This window comes from Peromyscus eremicus, chromosome 1 (assembly GCF_949786415.1).
Source record: "Peromyscus eremicus chromosome 1, PerEre_H2_v1, whole genome shotgun sequence".
NCBI lineage: Eukaryota > Metazoa > Chordata > Mammalia > Rodentia > Cricetidae > Peromyscus > Peromyscus eremicus.
The window spans coordinates 14,071,953-14,096,851 of NC_081416.1; the positions used below are offsets into that span (position 1 = coordinate 14,071,953).

The 24,899-nt window shown below is 43.4% G+C and overlaps 1 protein-coding gene across 1 annotated transcript in view; it reads right to left on the minus strand.

Annotated features, from left to right (window-relative positions):
- Positions 1-1,576: 1,576 nt before the first annotated feature.
- Cfap58 (cilia and flagella associated protein 58) overlaps positions 1,577-24,899 on the minus strand; it is a 101,610-nt gene continuing 78,287 nt past the window's right edge. Inside the window, exons 16-18 of the mRNA XM_059256664.1 lie at positions 9,690-9,809; positions 7,417-7,550; positions 1,577-2,273 (exon numbers count right to left, since the gene is read on the minus strand). Coding sequence (XP_059112647.1) covers positions 2,162-2,273; positions 7,417-7,550; positions 9,690-9,809 — 366 coding nt within the window. The 3' untranslated portion in view covers positions 1,577-2,161. The remainder of the gene's footprint in view (positions 2,274-7,416; positions 7,551-9,689; positions 9,810-24,899) is intronic.

Below are 24,899 nucleotides of genomic sequence, written 5' to 3' on the forward strand. Positions count from 1 at the left end.
GAAGATTGGCCTTGAATTCCTGATCCTCTGTCTCTAACCCTGGGATTACAAGCACCACAATATCATCACAAACACCAAGGTTGCTTTCTACCTGTGGCATTCTTACTCTGGTCCAAATGAGAGAACGGCATAGGATGGCACGACCTATCTCGTGTCCCCTTGATCTCTTAACCACATCCACTTCCAGCAGTCAACACCTGCTGCCTCTCTGTCCGAGGCCTGCAACTGAGTGACAGGGGCCTGCATTGCCTACAGGCAGAGAGAACCAGAAGGGTCCCTCCAGAACAGCCCTTGGCTGATGACTAACAGTGTGAAACAATAACTATCCAAGCCCCCTCGTCCCTCATGGTCAAGCTCTGAGCAGTGACTGGAGTGTCTTCAGAGCTCGGCTGCAAGCAGAGCCAGGGTCTCCCATCATGGAGCTTGACTTTACATGCCATCCTTTCACGGTGTGCTTCCCTTTGCTGTTTCACTTCCGTATCCTCTTACCTGCTTTTGTGGAATCGCCACATACTAAAACACTTTCACGGACTTCTCTGTCATTTGTCAGCTTCTGGTGAACCTCACCTAAGCAATAGCACCAGCCTCAGTGGACTGAGGGGCCACAGGACATCCAGAGAATTCCAGTAAGTCCCATTTTCCTGTACTATCTGACCAAACATCTTGGGTCATGCTCCTGATCGTGGGAATTGTGGTCATGAACACAAACGGAACACTCGAATGTTTCACTTACATTGTGTAGTAAGCTTTCTGGTCAGCACCACCAACTCGTAAATAATAACATAGAGATTTGCTATTAATTATGAAAGCTTGGACTTAGCTTAGGCTTTTTCTAACTAGCTCTTATCCACCAGCCCACAAATAATGACACAGAGACGACTTATTAATTACAAAAGCTTGGCCTTGGCTTAGGCTTTTTCTGACTAGCTCTTATAACTTAATTAACCTGTTTATATTAATCTACATTCTATCACATGGCTCGGTTACCTTTCCTCTGCCCCGTATGTCTGACTTGTTCCACATCCCGTTGGCATCACTTGAATCTAGCTTCATCCCTCTGACTTCCTCTCTCTCTCTGCCTATCCTCTTCTGCCTAGCTATTGGCCATTCAGCTCATTATTACACCAATCCCAGCAACACATCTTCACAGAGTGTACAAATGTCCCACAATGGTGTTCTTGTTCATTGCTGAGATATTTGCTCCTCGATAATGTAAAAAATTGCAGAAATCAAGTTATTATAGGAGAGATGGTCACAGTATTACTGAATGGACATTTAACAAGGTAACTGTGAACTAATGCCCACATAACTTTGGCTACAACAAAAAGAAATCACAGTGGATTCTGTGGCTCAACCTGCTGTCTGGTGGCCTGAGAGCCTAACAGATCCTTCTGCTAAACAACTCCACTGTCAAGTACAAGGCCTCCAAAGTACAGCAGCCAGTCCTTTCTTTCACTTCACAGTCTTGGATCCTTTGGCTCAAATCCTTATGTTAAACATTTCTCTCAGTCATTTTAAACTTTAACGACATGCTCTACCAAAGCAAAGATCAAAATCTCTACAAAGATTTTTTTTTATGATGAAGTATTTATTGGCATTTCTCTTCAGAATAGATTTTCCTACCCCAGGCCTGAAATGACATCCCACATGGAAATCACTCTCAATACATACTTTTGAAATCCCAGTAGTGTGTCCTGTTTTCTCATCTCATTCAATGACTTGTTAATGAGGAATAATTAAAATAGATTTTCACTAATAAGATGTGAGGGCATGCACTGCATTTTATACATATAAAATATTTTTATATACAAAAATCTTCAAGTGCTCAAATATCTATAATGGAGAAATTAATACCCAAAGCTTCATCCACCCCAAGTTTCTAAGCCTGCATTTCAAGTCAGTCCATGGGATTGCAACAAAAGATCAGCTTTCCGCCAAGGGTCAGCCTAATTAAAGAGCTTCAGTTACAGTCTCTTACTGTCGGTGTGCTTCAGGTATGACATCATCACGCTTCTAGACAAGACATTGATAGTTGTCCATTCTGTCCTGTTCTGGAGAGCTGAGCACCAGCTTTTCTAGATATCTGTGATCTGAGGGATTTACAGGCAATGCTGCCACATGTTCCTGAGCTGCTGCGTTTGACCCAGCCAGCAGCTTCCCGTTACAACTTCACCTTGGATGGCTGGTTGAGGGGAAATCCACCCCCAGTAAATCGAGGGCCGGATGGCTTAGACCCTGAGAAGATGTTGTTCATGGACATTCTGTCCTTGTTTCTGTAAGAGAAAAGAGATGATTAGCTTCCCCAACATCCTTCCTTTTCTAAGTTTCATGTTCTGTAAGTTCCTAGGGTGAGCTAGCCACTGAAAACAACTGATTAAAGCTTCTGGCTAGAGATGAGGTGGTTGTGGAAATCTAATTGGGCGTTTTCTGACAACATGGAGACTTATGGGGAGACAATTAGATATGAAATATATGGTCCAAATATGGACAGAGGACCTCATTACAGCTCAGACACTGTGGCTTCAATGCCTTCTGACTGATAATGCTCTTCCTGTTTTAAAAATATTTGTTTAGTTCCAAAGATCAGTCAGAAAAACCTTCCTCTTGGCGTGGATACAATGACTAATTAGTCATTTATCACCTGGTACATTTCCAAATCCTCACAGAAAGTTAGAAATATTTACTGCATGTAAAGTATCTTCATCAAACTTGGACATATATAAAATACAAACTCTCCTATAACTCCAAGCATGTAACAGAAATTACTAGAAATAGTTTAAGATACAAGAAAATCTTAAAGATTTTTTAAGGGAGATTAAAAAAAAGAAGATGATATTTTTGATAATAGATAAAAGGAATTCTGCTTAAAACAAATCTACAATGTATTTTTCCATCTGGATCCCTTTCGTACACACACACACACACACACACACACATACACACACACACACACACACACACATGCACACACACATACACACATATGCACAAATGCATATACACTCTTGCTGTGGGATGTTCTGTATGGCAAATGTGTTGCTAATTAGTCAATAAATAAAACACTGATTGGCCATTGGCTAGGCAGGAAGTGTAGGTGGGACAAGGAGGAGAATAAAGCTGGGAAGTGGAAGGCTGAGTCAGAGAGACACTGCCAGCCGCCACAATGACAAACAGCGTGTGAAGATGCCAGTAAGCCACGAGCCATGTGGCAAGGTATAGATTAATGGAAATGGATTAATTTAAGCAAGTTAGCAAGAAGCTTGCCACGGCCATACAGTTTGTAAGCAATATAAGTCTCTGTGTTTATTTGGTTGGGTCTGAGTGGCTGTGGGACTGGCAGGTGAGAGAGATTTGTCCTGACTGTGGGCCAGGCAGGAAAACTCAAGCTACACACTCTTGCACACACACATACATGCACACATGCACACATACACACACGTGCACACACTCATGCACACACACGTGCACACACTCATGCACACACACACATGCACACACTCACACCTTTCCTGCAGAGACAGCACACTTAACACAAGTTCCCTATTTTGAATTATAAAGCACAAAAGTTAAGCAAACTTCTAAGACGAGAGTCAAATAGATGGGCCAAATACACATGACTGATCCTAGAGGGATGAATACTGACTTTGGGGGAAGACTGTTATCTTGCAAACTACAGACCAGCATAAGAAGTGGAGACTGGTGGAACCAGGTAGAGGGACGTGGGTGAAACCAGCGGCTGATGAAGTGTGTCTGAGGAAAATGAAAGAATCCCAAAGGCAAAATAGCATGAGTTGATATTTTCTAAAGGATGTGTGTGTGTGTGTGTGTGTGTGTGTGTGTGTGTGTGTGTGTGTGAACATCCAGCCACAGGGAAGGCTCTGAATTATTCCATTTGGAAAGAACCTGTAGAGCACTGGTTAATCAACTCAGCTGCTCTTAGTAGAATTGATTTCATTACTGTGAAAACCCATCCTCCATAAATGGGACAAAAGCTCCAGCTTCGAGTGGGTCCAGCAAAGAGGATTCCTTCCCGGACTTTGGCAGCTTGTCTAGCTCCTGACTGGTGTTAGATGCAGGCAGCCCTCACTCCCCTTCCCTGCACCCCCTTGCCTTAAATAACCTGAATTTTCCTTTCTGAAGGAACTTAAGCTTAATGCTTCTGGCTTAGTCTAAGCTGACTAATGGGAATATGCTGTCTCCTCCGCATTATCTGTTTAATGTATTTATAGACCATTATAATGACTCCCTGCAGCCTCCCTTCCTTCCAGTGGAAACCATCTCAGCACTTTTGTTCTCGCCTGTGCATATTTTCTTCAGCACCTCAACCTTTTTTGCTGTGTTCCTATGAACTCTTCCCTGTCTACCGACTCATGGATACCTCAACTGAAAGGAATCTCCAGAGAAACCAAACCCAGGTCAGAGGGCTCCGAGGGAGGCCAAGCGGAGGGCAGGGGAAGACAGAGCCTGAAGAGCCACACTGACCGACAGATATGTCCACAGCGGAGGGAACGGCTCTGCAGCTAGCCTCTATGTGCTCACCAACACCACAAACGCAGCGAGTGCAACCAAGGCACAGAATTCTCAATGATTTAAATGTGCTTCAACTGAAGAGCCATAAAGGGTACACGACCATTGAGACGGGCTAAGCAGAGAGAGCAGCTCGTGCTGCTGTATCCAGTGAACTATGGAGTAGCCAGGAAGGTCACAGAACATGAGGTTAGGGGCCAGAGAGATGGCGTTGTGTAAAGTGTGTAAAGGGGCTTGCTGCCACACCTGGGGACCTGAGGTTGATCCCTAGGCTTGGATGACAGAAAGAAAGAACTGACTTCCATAAAGTATCTTCTGACCTCCTTACCTACATCATGGCATGGTCACACTCACACCCACTCCCAAACTTCTACACACATGTGCGTGTATTGCACATGCACACACACAATAAATAAATAACTAGATAAATAAGTAGATAAATAAATAAATAAAATAGATGATAGACAGACAGATAGATAACTGTAACTTTAAAATTTGTTTTTCAAGAGGTTAAGGTAAGTCATGAGCTGTAGCAAGAAGTGAATCTGTTCTAGAAAGATGATCAACCTTTTAGCCAAGCTCGCTGTTTGGAACTGTGTTAAACTACACCATCAGTCTCAAGTGGAATGTGCGAACCCTCAGAGAAAAATGGGATGATTTCCCTGTCACAGAAAGAAGGTATGGGAGTCTGGTCAGGGTTTTATCTTTAAAACTAAGCTTTATGTTTTACTTATTGTTACAAAATGATGACAGCATGCATGCAGGCTGCAAATTAAAATCTTCCAAAGGTAAATCTCAAATGACTCTGGAAACTTTTTTCCTCCTTTAAAAAAGTGTATGTATGGATCCATGGGAGGGGAAGAAATGATCTCAAGAATCTCTTGTCAGAGTGTAAGCTCAAAAAACTGCTCTCAGAGCCCAACACCTCCCTCATGAGGAACCAGCCCTGCTGATATTTCAGCAGCACAACCACAAGATACCAGAGGTGGTGTGAACCGTCTGCTCACTCACCATGGGAACTAGAGGTGGTGTGAACTGATCTGCTTGCTCACCATGTGACCTACAGGTGGTGTGAACTGATGTGCTCACTCACCATGGGACCTAGAGGTGGTGTGAACCGATCTGCTTGCTCACCACGTGACCCAGTTTAACCCCAGTGTTTCCACTTCCAGACTCCTTTGCCCTGGATGGTTTCTCCTCTCTCTCTCTCTCTCTCTCTCTCTCTCTCTCTCTCTCTCTCTCTCTCTCTCTCTCTCTCTCTCTCATTCTGAAACTTCAATGTGACTGAAAACCACCCAGGAAGCTTTAAGCTGTGGATTTCTGAGGCTAATCCAAATATCCAGAAGTGGGGCTGGGGAACCTGCATATTTAATCAATCTCACTACAGATGCAGAGAGTCACAAGACCCACACGGGAAGACAGACTTCTCTAAATCATGGCGGTATTTCACTCCCAGAAGCTGGCATCTAAATGTGGACCAGGGGAATATTCTGATTTACAAGAAGGGCAGATTTTTACTGGCAAATGAATTTGCATCCAGTTACTTTATATGCTGTTTGCTGCTAACGGATTGTAGGCAGATGCACTCAAGCCATATTTCAGCCTGTCCCTGAGATGTCCATGCAGATGAAATACCAAATATGACTTTCAACCCGTAATGGGAGTCATTGTAGAATTAGCTGGATTAGTTTTGGCAAGGCCACACCATCAGACCAAGTTTCAAACTTCCTGACTCAATTGGGCTCCTGCCCTATTCACTGGGCACAGGGAAATGATAGTGGCAAGGCAAAAAGAACACTTGCTTCCCAGCATGTGGGCACCCAAAACCCAAAATGCCAGGCTCAGCATTTGTGTCTTCATGTCCTTGTCTCCTGGAAGAGAAGCGGAGACCAACACCCCACCACAAATACTCTAGTCAACTGCCAACCAGGATCTCAGAGACAGTCACGTCTAAAACATAGCATGTGTCCCCAGTCACAGCCATGCCCCGCATTCAGAGAGACAGCAGCCTTACCAAGCCCTGCCCCCTCTGCAGAAGTACTTGTGGTTTTAACTGTGAACAAGCTTCAGCCTAGAGAAGGCTGCTTATTGAGTCTCATCTGCAAACAGTTATTGCCTGGTTGTTGGCAAACCATGAGGAGAGTGTGTGCAGCAGGGAAAGGGGTACCCCCCTCTCCCATCTGGCCCATGTTCAGTCCATCAATAAGCAGGTATTGGTGGATCCCTGATAGGTTGCTAAGGGAGGAGAGATCATTAGATACGACATCAATATTGATGTGTTATGGACTTCTGGTTGTTTGCCCCATGACTCAGTTTACCCTACTGTGTAGTGGATAGCCATTCCAACCTTGATCTGGAAGTTCCAACCCCCATTGAGGCTTCAGTAACTGTCAAGTCTACAAGGCGGGGCCAAGAGAGGACTCTGAAGACCTGAGATCCAGATGCGCCGTCTCTCTTGGTTCCTGGATCCTGGACGCTGGAGCTAGACCGAGCAGAGTTCTCCAGAGAACACTGCCGGACTGCGCTACGTCTTTCCCAGACCCTGCGACCTACCTATCCCTTCATTTGTAAGTTACGCCACTAAATAAACCTCCCTTTTAACTACGTGGAGTGGCCTTAATAATTTCGCCAACACTACGGAGATTGGCAGCTCTGAGAAATTCATCAAACTTTTTATTTTTTTGACATGGGGTCTCACTGTGCAGCCCTGGCTTGCCTGGAACTATCTATGTGGACCAGTCTGGCCGTGGACTCACAGAAATCAGCCTGCCTCTGCCTCCTAAGTGCTAGGATTAAAGGCGCACACCACCACTCCCAGCTTCCTCAAATATTTTCTTAAATAAGCAGATAGCAGGCACAACAAGCCTAGAGCATTTGACTGGGTCTTACTTCTGAATGAGTTCTTTGCGTTTCTGAGCCAGGTATTTCTTCTTCAAAGTCACCAGTTCATTGCCAAGTCTCTCGATCTCGTACTTATACTCCTGGCTCTGGGACTCGTACATATTCAACTCTGATGACAGAACCTGACGGGCAAGCGAAGCAGCATTAGTGAAGGGTGTACAGGAACATCTGTTTTAACCTGCTAACAGTCACCCCAGGGGCTAAAGGTGCAGACCATTGTCCAGGATTAATAGTTCAATGGCACACGTCCACAGGCTAGGGCCCGTACGTGGGTATGAATAGGGCTGAGGACCACTGACTCGTGATCAAGTGACACACAGAAATGAAATATCATGCCATACTTAAAAGGAGAGCTAGCAGCAACATTCAAATGGGTCCAGATGAATGGTGTAATGTGTTTCAGGGAATATAATGAGTGGAGACAGAAATACTCCCAGACACACCGTCTAGGCTAGCTCTTAGCCCTTTAAAATATATTCAAAAGATATTCAATCTCACTAGGGAGTGAGATTCTGAGGATTACAGTAAGAGCCCTTCTGGAAGCATCTCCCCACCACCACCAACTAGACTTTCAATGTATGTGTTTGCCAGGGTGGTTGTTCTGCTAAATGTCTATCATCTTTGCATTGCCTTCTCCAGGACTATTCCCAGGCTCACTCTGTCTCAGCAGCGGGACAGTTCAGCTCTTAGAAGCGGGGAGCCTGGGCCTTAATGTTCAGTGCAAGATCTTAATGCAAGAGAGAGGCTGTAATAGGAAGCCCGACCCCTACCTCTCTCCGTGGCTGGGTTCAGTGAGAGCTAAGAGGTGTAAGCCACACTAGAGCAGGGATGTACTCATCTAAACAGGGCATAAAGTATGGCCATACTCGGGTGTGCTCCCTTCCAGAATTCAGGCAAGAAAAGGCAGCCCATTGTTCTAAGGGGCATGCAGTCATTGTTGTGAAGGTATTCGTAAAAGCGAGATGATCATTTTGCCTGTTTATTTGCTTCTGAACTCCTTCCTCTTAATTGTTGTGAATATGATTATGGCCATGTTGGCTGCACTGGAGAACATGATTTCCATGTTGAAAGAAAACCTGTCTCCATGGTTTGGTTCTTGGGAACCAAGACCCTGTTTTAATAATGGCATTGCTCTGTGGGACTTGCTCAGAATAACCCCGGTCCCTCTGCTGCAAGTTGTTGTATTTTATTCTGAGCTGAAGACAAGGGTTTCCTGAGGTAAAGGACTGCTGTAATATACCACCCCTTGGGGAGCCATTGCGGACTATCCAGAGCCAACTGTGGAGAAGACAAAGGAGGCGTATACTTTTCTAATTTATACTCACCCTGAGAATACAAGAAGAAAAATATTTTGTTGCTTGAAATATTCAATTGTTTCAAGAAACAAAAGTAATCAAAACCGTGTGCCTTTTGCAAAATTCAAATTATGTCTCTGGGTCCTCACATGAAATGAGCTCTTACAGTCATTTGAAAATTAATATTTTAATTAGATTGGCTTCATCTGTCCTTTTTACCTAAAGGACACAACATTATAACATCTTGTTTATGGGAAGATTAAGCCTACACTAATAGGGCGTCACCTATTTTATCCCCAATAGGAGATACAGATTATCACCCTCATGGGCCAGGTAAATGCCCGAAGTTAGCTGAGCTGCACACAACTCCACAGACGTGTGTGAGCACACAGCTTCTCTGGTATTCTAAGAGTTGTGATTGCTCGCTCAGGAGATAAAGCTGAAAATACGGTCTGAAGATATACAGTGTTTGAGAAAACTTTCAAGAGGCACACAGAATAGTAAAATACTCCCTGTCTCCAACTGAGGCTTTTGTGTCACTGGGAAGGGAGTTTTGCCAACACAAATTTTGCATGGTTTGATCTGCCTTTCATGACTGTTTATGTGATAAGTGGACACAAAGCAAGGCCCCAGGGACCGGCTGGTGCTTCGTAAACATTTATTGTGGGTGGAAAGGAGTAGCAGAAAGCTGCTTTGGTGTAGTAGTGGGCTTCGGTTTGGCAATGGCGTTTAATGTTCTTTTCCACCATCTGAGCTGTCTAAATCGTTCTGTGACCTCCCTCCATTACAGTGCTGCCGTCCTTCCTCAGCTCCTTCCTCCATGCCATTCTCCGCCTTTTGAGATCATTTGAGTCTAAAGAACTCTGAGAAATGCTGGCTTGGTGGGAGCCCAACTCGCTGGGCAGCCCAGGAGTACCCTCAAGGCAGCTGTCCTAACGAGGGAGAGCAGGGCCCGCCGCCGCTTACTTTCAGCTGCTTGGTCCTTTCCCGCAGTGTGTGCCGGTAGATCTGCAGCTGCTCTGCAGCCTCCGGGCCAGGCTGCCGGGCCAAGATGTGCTTCAGTTCCACATACAGCTTCTCCTTTTCCTGGGGAAGGCAGAACCGGGAGCAGAGATTAAATAGCCCGTCCAAACAAGGGAAGGGACTTTCCCCACAGGGCCCGAGGTTCAGGAACCTTCGAAGCCACTTGGCACTGATTGCATTCACTCTGAAGCTGTCACACCAGCACCTGTCACAGATCTAGAATGTGCCCAACACTTGGAGTCATGTGACAAGGAACAAGACAAACAAGATGTCCGTCTCTATCTAGACATATGATCACAGGGTCTAATGACTACTAGAGGAGATGGAGGAAGGCTTGGGAAAACATCATTTGAACGTCCTCTCTAAACATGAGTAGACACTTTCCCCATACAAAGAGAGAAGAGATTATTTTTAGGTCAAAATTTCATGATAGAACCAGGTGTGGCTTTAAGAGTTCATGTGGTCTCAGAAGGAGTTACCTCACAACTGTAAGTCTGGGGGACAAGTCAGGAAGAAGAGAGAAGAGCCCAGATCCTAGGGAGTCTAAGCTGCATTGGGAAGCACATCTTTGGGTAGTTGGGAGCCAGGAATGAGCATGCCTGGGCTGTCTTCAGAGGGAAAGAGCAGCAGAAAGAGAAACAGACCCGGGGCCTCAGGGCAGGCAGAAGACAGGGAGAGCTGAATCTCAGGTACCTTAGGAGGAAGCACAGATAGATATGAAGATATTACTGGGATGGAATCCGTGGGCTTTGGTGAGTGATCCGACAAGTGTGGAAGGCAGGAACCCAGTGACTTTGGAGTCTTTGGTGTCTGCCCCTGCATGGGGGAAGGGAGGGTCATGGTGGTGGAGGGAACAGAGAGAGGCTGGAAGAGGAATAGATGTCCCAGGGCTACTAAGCAGGCAGAGGCTGCTCACACTGAGCCTGGACCATGGGGCTGAAAATACAGCCCAGGATTGGGAAGCCAAGGGCAAGCTGGACCAGAGCACCCAGCTCCCTGAGATAACTGGGATACACGGGTGGGCGTGGAACAGAGCGAGGGAGAAAAAACTGAAGGAGAACAACTCAGAGCCCCTCAAAGCCAAACAAAGCAGACGCCTTAGAAATAGAAGAGATTGTGAGTAGTCATCAAATGAGACCAAGAGAAGAAACCAGAGAACCTCAAACAAACCCGAGGCAAACTGAAGTCAGTCACCGGCTGACCTCGCTCGGGCTGGCTGCCGTGACATGGGGAACCAATAGTAACACACGTGGAAGAGAGCACCTCAAGAAACGTGAGGATGTGGGGAGAGAGGAGATAAGGAAGTGGCTCATGGGATGGATGGAAATTGCAGGAAAATGAGGGCAAGCATATTTACAGGACTAAGAGAAAGGCGTTTCCAGGAAGGAAAACTGCACCAGCTTTTCACAGCTTTATTCAACACTACACAGTATGGAACTCTCATTGGGAGCCTAGAATTGAATCACTGATGATGTGTTTTCAGGTCCTTAAACTAAAGGTGTTGCACTTGAACATGGTGTGTTGCAGTATCGTGTCCCAGTTCCAGATGTTCATGTGCATAGAGTTGGGGAAATGGAACAAGCACTACTAAAGGCTTGTGTGTGCTCATCAGCCACCGAGCACTCTGATTTCCTGGAGGTAATTGTGCTAAAGGGAAAACCATGATAAGTACAAGCCCTCGTGTTAAATGAAACATCCAGTCAACTGGAAACTGATTTCCACCTAGAGCTATGTAACCTTGCTATTGCTATCCAATGATCTATTTTTACCGGAGCACACAAAATCCATTTTTAAAATAGTAAAAAATCCATTATCGTGGCATCGCTACCATTTAGTTAGGTTTTTCCTTTCTGCTGGTCAAATTTGAGAAGTTTTATTATAAAAATAGAGTTCCATCTACAGACTAGTGTTTGCGGCTTCAAAATTCGGTAAACGGAATTAAGCATCTCAATAAACGCATACACCAAACCAACAAAAAGCTGCCTTGTAAGACATTATTCCAGAAACAACAAGGAAACCCTGAAGCCCATATTAAGGAGAACACAGACAAATAGAATTAGAGGGGGGTGATTTTCCTTTGTCATATAACCCCTCCTGTCACACCTTCCAATAGAGTCTTCGCAGTAAATAGATATAGCACGCAAAGAGAACGGCGTCAGGCAGTGAGTTTATTTCCTATAGCCTCTTAACACCTTCTCTGTTGGAAAAATAACACTTCTGACAAGGCTCCAAGATTCAATTTGGAGAGGCTGAGACCTATGTGGAGAAGCCCATGAAACTGTTTTGTTCATTTCTTTCAGCTCACCTCGCTTTCTTCCAGACACACAGAGGGTTGAAAAGTAAAGAACCCCATGATGATGAAGAGGAAGCAATCTGGTTCAGGATAGAATGATGTCTTGACTGAAAAGATCTTTTGACTCCAAGGACCATGAACTATTTCCCATGTGTAATGTTTTTCAATTACTCGTGCTCGGCTGGGAGTCAAGAGACAGAGAAGGAAGTTTGGAGGAAGCAAATGCTGTTACTTCACTTCAGAGGAGGAAACTTCAGAGTCAATGGGGATTAATAATGTCCAAAGTCCCTCCCCAAGCATATAGCTATGCTACCCAGGAATCACATTCCCTGTAACTCAGGGGGCTTCGAGACACACTATTGCATGGAGAGGGCAGGGAACGGGGGTCAAACTAGGCTACAAAATTCCAGAAGACTACTCAATAACTTCAATAAAAGAATCAATCAAGCCAGAAGGTAAATCAGGTCCAAAGCCATCACAAAATAAATGTCTAGGGAAAAGATGACTCAATCACTCCGTCTCCTCTCCTGCACTGAGGGGGTCCTGCCTTTGTTCCCATCTTTTGATGCAGAGTGAACGACACCGATTTCCACCACATCCGGCTTTGTTTCTCAGAGTTATAAAATGAGTCGTAATGGATTTGTCCTAAAGAATAGCTGAGCAGGAGCTAGAGAGATGGATCAGTGCTTAAGAGCACTTCTGACAGAGGATTCAGCTTCCGCACTCACGTGACTGCTTACAACCTATCAGTCTCAGGGAGTCCAGCGCCCTCTTCTGGACTCCACTGGCATCAGCCATACATGCACAGGGCATGTACACACACACACACACACACACACACACACACACACACACACACACACACACACTGGCAAAACATTCATACACATAGTGTGAAAATAAATCTTAAAAAAAGAAAATGGAAAAGAAAACGAAAAGGAACCAAACAACTGAACAGCGAGGGGCCCAGAGGTGTGGAGAGAAGTGAGGGAACTTCTAGTAAAACCAACTATTCAAAACTGGAGTTCTGAGAATTAAATCACCCAAGAGAAGTGATACATATGTGCGTTTGCGGAGGGCGGAAGAAATGCCAAAGGAAACTCAGGTGCGGACACAGAGGGAAGCAGGAAGCGTGTGACCATGGTGGGTAGTGGTGCGGGGGTACTGACTACCGGGTTTCAGTTTGTGTGGATTTGGGTCTATACTTACAGGGGAAAACCTGACTGGTGAAACTAGAGATGTCTGATCATCATTAACAGTCTAGCCATGTATATCATACAAATTTGTATTTGGGGAGAATGTGCTAGTAATTTAGATAGATATGGGGAGTTTGATGGATTGACAGTCTTAAGCACAATTGTCTTCCAATTTATTTCTCTCCTAACCCTCTACAAGGTCCAACCAAGCTCTTCAAACATTGTGCAATGGTGTGTATAATAACCCCATTTAGAGACAAAGCATGCAATTCTATTATAAAGAAAATCTATCTTATGCAACAGAGACTCATTAGCTGTCCGATGTGTATTGTCTCCATCAGCCAGCAGTAGCAGAACCAGCTGTCTCATATACATGGCCTGTCCCTCTTCATTAAGCCACATCCACTTCTCTTTAAACCCAGTCAATTAATTTGTCACTTGGTTAGCAGCTCCGTATGTCAATGAAACATCATAAGAACAATCATAAATACTTTATTTCCTCTCCAACAAACGGTTGCATCTTTAGGTTTTCGTTTCTTATTTATTCAGAGTTTTTATAGTGTGCATCAACATTACTTGGCAGCATGCTTTAGTCTTTAAGTTATTTTATGAAAGCCATACTGGAATAAAGCTAGACTATTCATACTAAAAGACTAGCTTCCTCTTTGACTGAGCTAATCTTGAGACTAACCACACTCTGCCCATGTTAGAACTGATAGTCCACCCCTTCTGTGGGAGAGATCAGTGGGCATGATAATAAAATATCTGGTTGCAAGAGGCTCCACCAAGTTACAGTGGATAACTGCACAGTGTGTTGTCTAGATTTGCTAGGTGCACTGTTAAGAAATAATAAAGGCCAGGGAGACAACTTGGCAGTTCCCAGAGTGGGTGGGGTAGCCCATCTGTAATTTTAGCACTGGGAAAGCAGACACAGGAAATCCTGCATGAGATGGCTAGCTAGACTGTCATCAGGGAGATCTGGGTTCAACTGATAGACTCTGCCTCAATGAATGAAGTGGAGAGTGATCTAGGAAGACCACCAACTTCAGCCTAGGCACTTCACAGGTGTGTCCATATACATCCACATACGCTGTACACACGTGTGCACCCGCATATATTCAAACATGCACACACACAAGAATACACAGTACAAATATGCACATGAAGAAGAAAAGGATTGAAAAAAATTAACTACACTACTACCTTCAAATAATGCTGTCATCACTTGGTGGCAGTCCACAACCTCCGCTGCAAACTCCAGACAAGCACTCACTCAGACCTCAGGTGTGTGTGGTTTACCTGACAGTAATTTAAAAATCTGCGTTGTGAACAGTGTGGGCTAATGAGAGTGAGTGCTGTAGTAGCGACCATTCGGAGGAAGAGGTTGAGTTGCTCGTGGGACTCCTTTACCTCCCCAGCCGTGGTTTTTTTGATCACTGTTTATATTCTCTGTCTTTTGCTTTGCATCTTTGGCTGGAAACAGAAGGTAGTTCACATTCAACACGCGCCTCAGTGCCTCTTCTTCCTCGGCTCGCCTACTCGAAGCAGTAACCGACTGAGAAGAACTAATTTATTCTGTTTTCATGCCAGTCTGTGTTTGGCAGAGGCCTGCTCACCCTGGAACCATCCACTTGCCTGGGCAAGAGTTAGGGATATTTGCCTCTCCTCCCCCCTCCCCACTCCCACCCCACCTCAGTGAACTAGCTGATGCACAGGAAGCAGGCAGCTTTCCTCCTGGCTAAAGAGGCACACTGATCTACCCAACCAGGGCAAAACCCACCCATGTGGACTCTTGAGTACCAAATCCTCCAAGGACAGATGTGTGTGGTCTCCTCTTTATTCTAGGCTTACCTGGCAGATTGAAAATACAGTGAATTAAGAAATAAAAATCCTACAGCCACTGCTTCTAAAAATACCTCTTACACAGAGTACACAGACCGAGACATGCTGATTTTCTGAATGTTAACAGGCATCATTTATGGTCCTAACTCCCACACTTGAACTTTGTGAACCTGAGGACAGAGCTGTGACGGAGCTCTCTGTTCTTCACACCTACTCTCGTGTCCCACTCATTTCGGGTGCTCAGTAATTTTGCCGACTGCAATTACAGCGGCCACTCTCTGTGCAGCCTGTATTTTACAGTATTCTTCCACAGAGGTTCGGCTGTGTTTGTCCTGAGAATAACATCTGCCAGTGAGTGGAGCTTGCACACTGCATACGCATGCTGGTGCTGTGAGGCTCGGCCCTGTGGACTCGGTTTTTTCATTGTGTCTACCTGTGCATGGCTCGGGAAATTACTTGATGGGCAATCTTGATCTCCTCATTGAACGTTTTTGGAGGTTTCTAATAGTTCTATTTCAGACACATTTTTGAAATTCATATGACTTGTAAATGTATTCAAATTAATTGGCTCTGACAGCACTACTTGAATGTGCATGTGCACACTGATCATATCAGTATGAAAATGCAAGGGTAAGTCTTAAGCTGCTTTCCTCAATTAAGTAATGTGTCGACTATTTTCACAATGCTCTTAAACACAGAAATCCTGATCATATAAATAACTCTTTTCCATAATTAAAAGAAAAAACACATTTTTTGCCTCTTGGTTTCTCAGTTTCAGTTATTTCTCCATTTCCCTCACACCCATTCACAATTCTTAATAAGGTACAAAGTTAGAATTAATTTTAAAACAAATTACTCCCCCCCATACGAAGGCAAGTCCAGAACACTGCCTAATGTATCTGAAAATGCCTGTTTTCATTAGTAGGAAAATGAATTAGAAACTCTGTAAACATATTACATTTCTGCATGGCTTTGGAAAAGGAAAAATAATGCTGGTGTCTGGAGGCTTTCTTGTTTATTGGCTTTATAAGGAAAATGTCGGCAAAACTGAACCCTGGGCCTATCTTGTTTATGATGTCATGTAGTGGCAAAGCCCCCTGGAGGAAGTACAAGATGCTAGAATTGGATATGAAACGGAATTACACAGCCTCGCTCCCTGTGAGCAGAAAACTAGTCTGTTACATCGCGGGTCTCAGCTTTAGATGTGGATGATTACTTGTCTTACGAAGCATTTGAGAAATTTGCATGCTCTGACCTTCACTGTGTTTATAACAATAGGAAAAATGTTTCTCATAAAAACCAACACAAATTTTCAAGAAGGATCTCTTGGTAAAGGATTTTATTTACAAAATACAAACAAATGTTTGTGAACTTCTGCACACAGTCGCTAGTCCCCTAGACCAGCCTGCCCTTTGTTGGCTGCGGCCGTTTGCCTGAGTCCCCTTTGAGCCTTACTTAGCAGTTGTTATGAGGAATTTGCTACTATTAAAGCACGATAGTGTTGACTTTTCTTAAAATCATTAAGAAAATAAATCCAGAGAAATACAAGGCAAGTAAGTATTTATCTATGCAAGATTCACACAGGGGTACCAAAGTCTGAAACGGAAGTTTGCCATCCAGTAAAGGAAAATCAAACAGTTCATTATAAAGATTAAGGTATGCCAGGTCCCCAAAGACATGGAACGTGTAAGTGCAGTGCATGGACAGGTTTGGCAGCAGAGGTGACATCTAGTTGGTGGGCCACAGGAGAAACACCAGGCATGTCTTGTATATTAGTAGCCATAATAACAGAAGTAATAAGAATATCTGCATTTATGGGCCAGAAAACACCTTTGCTATCAAAGGAAAGATTTAATAGATAAAGCCCTTTGAAGTCAGTCTATTTGAAATGTGTCCATTGTCTCCTAGGGAATTGTTTCGAAAATGTACCCAAATGTTATGCAGGAATTTGACATGGGGAAGACAGTTGTTACTGATGCTCTCGTTAGACTGATGCCATCCAAGCTCATCACCCTCCATAAATGGTGCCCATAGTTCACCATCTTAATAAACCATTTTTGTTTGTTGCCTGCTTGTCCCCTTGCTTGCTTTTTGATGGTAATATCTCAGGTGGTGCCTCCTCCTCTCGGGAATTTTGTTCCTATAAATCTTGGTATCAAGAAGAGAATTACTGAGTCCCAATCCTCATAGCCGGACCACTGGGTTCTAAAGACCAAGTAATAGAAAAGGGGTGGGGGGAATCAAAAGGGGTTCATGAATGAGGGTCAGATCACCAGGAGGATGAGAACAGTTCGGTCCCAAGCCCTGGGATCTTTTTTAATAGTTCTCAGTCTTCCAGGGTGGGTAACATTTTAGCAGACTCATCTCATTTTTCGGTTGTTCTTGCTTGTCTGAAAATTTCATACGTTCAGGTTGCTGTCGGCAATTGATGGCGTTTGGGAGAAGACTCAGTCTTCTTTAGGGATGTGGTCCCCACCCATACTTCAGTAGGCCCTGCAGCTACGACCAAACTGGCTGCACTGAATGGGCTCCGTGGGTTTATATATATACATATATGTATATATATATGTATATATATAAAGTAGGGAAGGAAAGATGGCTGAGGGGCAAGGGAAAAGTTGAAAGAGAGAAAGTGGGATGTGTTTGATCATGTGGATTGTGTTTTAATTCAACTTAATTGACTGTTCTAGAGATTTCCCCTGGGGGGCTATACAGATGATTGTGGTTAAGAGCGTTTGCTGTTCCAGAGGACCCAAATTTGGATCCCAGCACCAGTAAAAGATGGCTCACAACTGACTTGTAACTCCAGTTCCAGGAGATCCAACACCGTCTTCTGGCCTCCAAGGGTACACACACACACACACACACACACACACACACACACACACACTCAAGCCCTTAAAATACAGAGTGGAACTGTTGGGGGTTTGCTTTCCTCATTTTTAAAGGGATAAAACAGGTATTTGAAGCTATGCACTAAAACAATCTCCTTGGGGGAATTCAGCACACAGAGACAAGAAGCAGCTAACGGGGAAAAAAATTTGTTTAAAACAATAAGTCACGGCCAGGCTGTGGTGGCACATGCCTTTAATCCTAGCACTCGGGAGGCAGAGCCAGGTGGATCTCTGTGAGTTCGAGGCCAGCCTGGTCTACAGAGTGAGACTCAGGACAGCCAGACCTACACAGAAAAACCCCGTCTCATAAAACCAAAATAACAATAACAATAATTTTTTATGAGATTTGTTTCTCCTGTAAAATTGAACTAAAATTTATTTTTAAAACTGCCTCATAACAGAATTTATACTGTAACTATAGCAATGTATGACTTGGAACAAATAATTAAGAAATTTACTAATAGTCATAGTTATAATAATCAATGAACCATGGACTTATCAGATTTGTGTTATTTTAAACTATTAGATATTTGTAGCAATTTCCAGTGAACCTATAATAATAGTATTATTATTATAGTATGGACATCTTCACCTTTATCCCTAAAATGGTACCTTCATATGGTTGTAGATTTCATTTCCCCGAGTATAAAACAATGTTGAACTTTTTTTTCAAGCTTATTCCCCATTTTTGTTTCTTCTTCTAGCCTCACAGTACTAGACAGGAGAGTGGTGGGTGTCTCTAAGGACGTGCAGGTGACTCTGTCCTCAATTACAGGCAGCAGGAAGCCATTGAGAAATGTCTCTTCAGATGCCATTTCCCTCTTCTACTGCAGAGTAGCTTTTCACTATTGATCAGTAATTGTTTATATGTGCTGGAGAGATAAATTTTATGCCTTAACTTCCTTTATGATTTCCCTGAAGGAACAGACGGTCTTAATTTTAGTGTAGTAAGATTTAGCTATAATTTCTTTTATGGTTAATGCTTTTCGTGTTTCATTTAAGTACTCTGGCCGAGTGTTTTTAGAAGATTTCTTTCAGTAGAAATATTCAAAGGCTTCATTAATTCCTTGCAAATCTCTTTCCAGCTCCTGGATCTTCAACATTCTCTTCCATCCACACTTATGCTTTGTTTAATCTGTTCTCTTCCTACCAGATCCTAGCTTGTCATTGACTTTGAATACGAGTCTAACATTTTCCTGGCGACACCTATGTTGGCATCGTGGCACATGACATCTAGTGTAAAGATTATAATTTTACAGATGAGCGACAGTGGCACACGCCTTTAATGCCAACACTCGGGAGGCAGAGCCAGGCGGATCTCTGTGAGATCGAGGCCAGCCTGGGCTACAGAGTTAGATCCAGGACAGGCACTAAAACTACACAGAGAAACCCTGTCTCGAAAATCCCCCAAAAAAGATTATAATTTTACTTTCAACCGCTTTGCATTGTTTCTTCATTGTACTGTTGGATTGTAATGTGAGTGCATAATCCCACTGAATGACAGATATCAATGCTGTGAGACAGGTGAGCAGGGATCGGGCTAACAGAAAGCTTGTTAGTGACTGTAAGTCACGGCCTACTCAATTCTCTGAACAATATCACAATTTGAGGAAACTGAGCAAAGCATGCTAGGGGAGAAAAATGGTAAGAGAAGCCAATCCACCGCTCACACAGAACCAGTATCACAGACACGGCAGGTGCAGCATCCACTCAGCGTGTGCTATTTTACAAACTAGACATTGTGTTCCAGATGAGGAGAATGACGCTAAGAAGAGTGATGCCTTTCCAAAGTGAAACTAGCAGTGGGGCCAAGCTTGGAGCTGACTGGCTCCAAACCCAAACGGAGTGGTTCAGATTGGGATTAAAAAAAAATGTGTATTTTCCTTGTTCTCAGCCACTGCATGGAAAAGGAGAACAATTCAAAGCAAGGCGTGAACAGGAGTGAGAACATGAGAATTTAAGAGCATCCAGGGAACAGTCCAAGGTGGCTCAAGCCAGTGGGTATGCAAGAAGGGCTGTAACTGCTTGCTAGACTAGAAAGGAGGACTGCATGTGTCTCTAAGGACACAGGACGAGTATCATTAATTCTAGGCAGTAGGTAGCTATAGCGGTTTTTTGGTGTTAACATTATCCTTACGTTAACAACATGATATATTATCTCTGTACTGCTCTGATGAGTTATTTACATCATGAAACATACATAAGTCGGGGCATTTCAAAGCCTGAGATTAAAGTGCAAACACATATTGTATAGATGTTCTAGTATTTTCTTCTAACATAGAATGGGTTGTCTCAGGTGCTCTCAGATCACAGAGTGGATCTGAATGAAGACAATGCCTAGTGAGGGTGGGGAGAACAATGTAAAAGGCTGGAGACAGATGCAAGAGTGCATGTAAACGGAACTGAGGTGGTCAGCAACTGGCTGGAATGGAGGGAGGATGGGGGAGCCAAAGTGGTTCTTGCATTTGAAGCTATGGAGCTTAGAAAAGCCACCACCCCATAAATGTTCACAGCAGGCCAGGGAGGAGGCAGTGCCAGCAGAAGAGGGTGTCCAGGCTGAAAGAATAACAGAACCCAAGTACCGAGAAATCTGAGAGCAGGATGCAGAAGAGTCTATAGAAATCATCTTGACTTTCACCCTCATAAAAGTGGTCCTGAAGACTTAACAGGGAATGAGACCTTTCAGAGTAAAAGCAGTGTAGCTGGAGTTTTCTCTCCGGGTCCCTCCAAGCCCCGGCAGTCTGACAGCCTACTTATAAAATAAACACACAGACGCTTCTGTTATTTAAACTGTTTGGCCTAATGGCTCAGGCTTCTTGCTAGCTGTTCTTAAATTAACCCATTTCTATTAGTCTACAAGTTGCCCTGTGGCTCATGGCTTACTGGTACCTTACATCTCGCTTGTCATGGTGGTGGCTGGCAGCGTCTCTCTGCCTCAGCCTTCCACCTCCTAGAATTCTTCTCCTTGTCCCGTCTCCCCTATCCTTCCTGCCTGGCTACTGGCCAATCAGAGTTTTATTTATTTACAACATACAGGACATCCCACAGCAAAGCAGTGTTCGAGAATATGGCCTGGATAATGGTCACCGCTGGAGAACAGGACAAGAAGGGACAAAAAGCTAAGGAAGAAGAGAGAAGAGGAGTTAGATGGGGAAGGGAACCTGCCAGCTTCTGAGAAAAGGGAGAAGCTGATGCCAAATACTTAAGAAAGAGTAATTATGATAATAGCTAAGCGTTATTTAGTACATGCCATAAGCTTGGGAGAAACCACTTATCCATGTATCCCTCTCACATCTATTTCACTTTGTCATTGAGAAAATAGGGAGTTACTGAGTCTAAGCCATGTGTCCAAGACGACATGCCTACAGAGTACAAAGTGAAGACCTGAACCCAGGACACTGGTTTGCTTTGGGGCAGAAGGTTATTGAGAATTGAACCCAGGGCCTTATACTTGCTAGACAACTACTCTATCACTGAGCTATATCATCAAATTATTTTTTAAAATTATTACCTATTTTGAGATAGGGCCCTCACTCAGTTGAACTTGGAGCTCACTTTATAACATAAACAAGCCTTGAACCTGTCATCCTCCTGCCTCAGCCTCCCAAGTAGCTGAGATAACAGGCCTGTATCAGAAAGCCCATCTTTCCTTTGTGATTTTTGTCCCTTTTAGGATACTTAGTTCCATTCCTGCTTCCAGAGAGAAGCTCATATATCATACAAGGACACTTACCCAGGAATGCCCACCCAAAACTTTTACAATCACAAAGACCGAAAAGGAAATGTCCTAAACTAAATCACATCACTGGAAAGGATGGCTATAGTAGAGATATACAATGAAATTATCTACAGCTTGAAGTGTATCCACATAGATTCATCACAGAAATATAATATGGAATGGGTATAAAAGGAAATGAATAATAATGTGTGTCATATAAAACCACGTGCAGATGTAAATGTAAAATACATCAAGTACTCCTATCTATTGCTGGTAGGTACATCCATTTGCAGTAAAAGTTCCAAAATATATGGAAGGATCGCACATCAAATTCATGATAGTCGTTGTCTGTAGGAAAGGCAAGGAAATGAGGTTTTGAAAGGGAGAAAAAGAAGTCTTGACTTAATTTTGAAAATCTATTCAATCTTTTAAAATCAGAAGGAAACATGACACAATGTTAACATTTGTCATTTGGGGCCCGGCATGGTGGCTCACACCTTTAATCTCAGCACTCAAGAGGTGGAGACAGGCATATCTCTGTGAGTTTGAGGCTAGCCTGGTTTACTTAGAGAGTTCTGGGCAAACTAGGATGGTAGAATGAGACCCTATCTCAATAAAACAAAATTTGGTAAAAATTTTAGGGGAGTTGCAGAGATGGCTCAATGTTAAGTGAGCTTACTGTTTGGCAAATGACCCGAGTTCAGTTCTCAGCACCCCAGAAGCATCTCACAAGTGCTTGGAACTCTAGCTCCAGGAGGGTTCAATGTCATGGTCTCAAAATGCAACTGCATTCACATGCATACATCCACTTACAGACACATACATGCACAGAATTTAAAATAATAAAATAAATCTTTTTTTAATTTGACATGGATAGAGAGTATATGTGTAATGTTTCTCTGTGTATCCAAACCTAAAACAAATGCACACATACACAAACACACACACACACACACACACACACACACACACACAGAGTCTCCAACTCTAATATTACATACAAATTTACTATGTGTCATTCTTGAACTTTTGTGATCATTCTTAAAATTTTGTTTGCATATGCAGAAGGAACCTAGCCTAACTTTTTCAATGATGAGTTGCTAACACTGTCTGTGTTTCTTTATCATACTGTAGTTATTGGCTTACACCCTTTTATTCTCCATGAGATTTGCTCACACCATAGTTAAGGAACATTTATGTGCCTTTTGCATCATACAATAAACATAAGACTTCATTCTCATTATTTGTTAAATAAGTAAGTGTATAAAGGGGATGGATGGATGGATAGATAGATCGGTGAGTAAGTGGGTGGATGCATGAATGGGTAGATGGGTGGGAGGGTGGGTGGGTGGATAGATGAGTAGATGGATGGTGTATTAGTTTCTTGTTGCTATGAAATACTCTGATAAATGCAACTTAAGAGAGAAAAGATTTAATATGCTTCAAAGTTCCTGATTATAGTCCATCACAGAGGGAATGTCATCGTGGAAGGAGGTTGGGTGAACTGGCCACATCCTATCCTGCTTAGTTCTTGTCAATGTCACACAAACTAGAGTCACCTGGGAAGAGGGAATCTTGACTAAGGAATTGCTTCTATCAGAATTATCTGTGGCTTTATCTGGGGCACTGTCTTGATTGCTAATTGCTGAAGGAAGACCCAAGCCACGCCTGGACAGGAAGTCTTGCATTCTTTAAGAAAGGTGTCTGAGGCTGGGTGTGGTGGTGCACTCCTTAAATCCCAGCATTCAGGAGGTGGTGGCAGGTGGATCTCTTTGAGTTTGAGGCCAGCCTGGTCTACACAGAGAGTACCAAGACAGCCAGAACTACACAGAGAGACCCTGTCAAAAAAAATAGTACCTGAATGTGAGCCAATAAACACCGATTTCCTTCTTGTTCCCTGCTTCAGTTCCTTCCTCCAGGTTCCAGTCTTGAATTCCTGCCTTTGCTTCCCCCAATGATGGACCTGTAGGACAAATAAATCTCTTCCTCCTCACCCCACCCCAAGTTGCATTTGGTCAAGGTTCTATCACAGCAACAGAAAGCAACTAGGATGCATCGCATCCATAACCAGGAACCGAGAATAATGAATGTATGTGTGCTGCTCAGCTCCCTTGTACTCACATGGTACAAGAGCCAGGCAGGGAATGGTGCTGCCCATGGTGTGTGGTTCTCCCACCTCGGCTGACATATGATAACCCCATGGCATGCTCAGAGGCCCATCCTCCAGGTAATTCTAGATGCTATTGAGTTGACAAGTAACACTAGCCATCACGGATGGATGGATGGATGAATGGATGGATGGATGGATGGATGGATGGATGGATGGATGGATGGGTGGATGGATGGATGGATGGATGGATGGATGGATGGATGGATGGAAGACATACAATGACCAAACAACTCTCTGCCAGTCCTGTGAAGACCCTCATTCAGATTACATCAAACAATCTCAGGAAACCAGAAATAACTTACAGCCAAGGTGATGCCTAATTAATGTCTATAAAACAGAGCCATGGTAGTTAGTGTGATAGCCACTAGCCACTAGTGGCTGTCAAGCACTTGAATTGTGCGTGGTCTGAACTGATATTCATTGTAAGTCTTAGTATACATCAGATATTACCTACTTTCTGCTCTGTTGCTATGGTACCAGAAAATGATGTAAAATAACATGTTGGTAACTTAAAGTTCATTTTGTGTTGAAGTGGTATTAGTTTGAATAAATTGAGTTAATCAATATACATTATCAAAATCAGTTTCACCCGGTTCTTTCCGTACTTCCTCACTGTCGGCACTGGGAGATTTAACATCACAGATCTGACTCACACTATAAATTTATTGGGCAGCTCTGAAATCAAGCAACAATGTTGCCTTACATCTAAAATTATAAAGAAACCCATCCAGTTTTCACATGTGCCTAATTTGAATGCAAAGCAACCACCTCTTTATATAAATAATGGCATGAAACTAGATGAAAAAGTATGAGGTCATTATGCCGCACAGCCGACAACTTGGAAAATTAGACCTTGTGCAAATTGTTCCATAAAGCACTTAATAAAATTTTAGGGAAGTGGAAAATTGTGTATTAAGTTCTGTAATGCAAAGTAGATTTGTTTCCAAAAGAACACCATAAGAAGAGGAGGTAGCATAAAAAACAGCTCCAGATGAGGGGAGTGTTTGTACTCAGGCTTCTGTAGCCCATAGACTGACGAT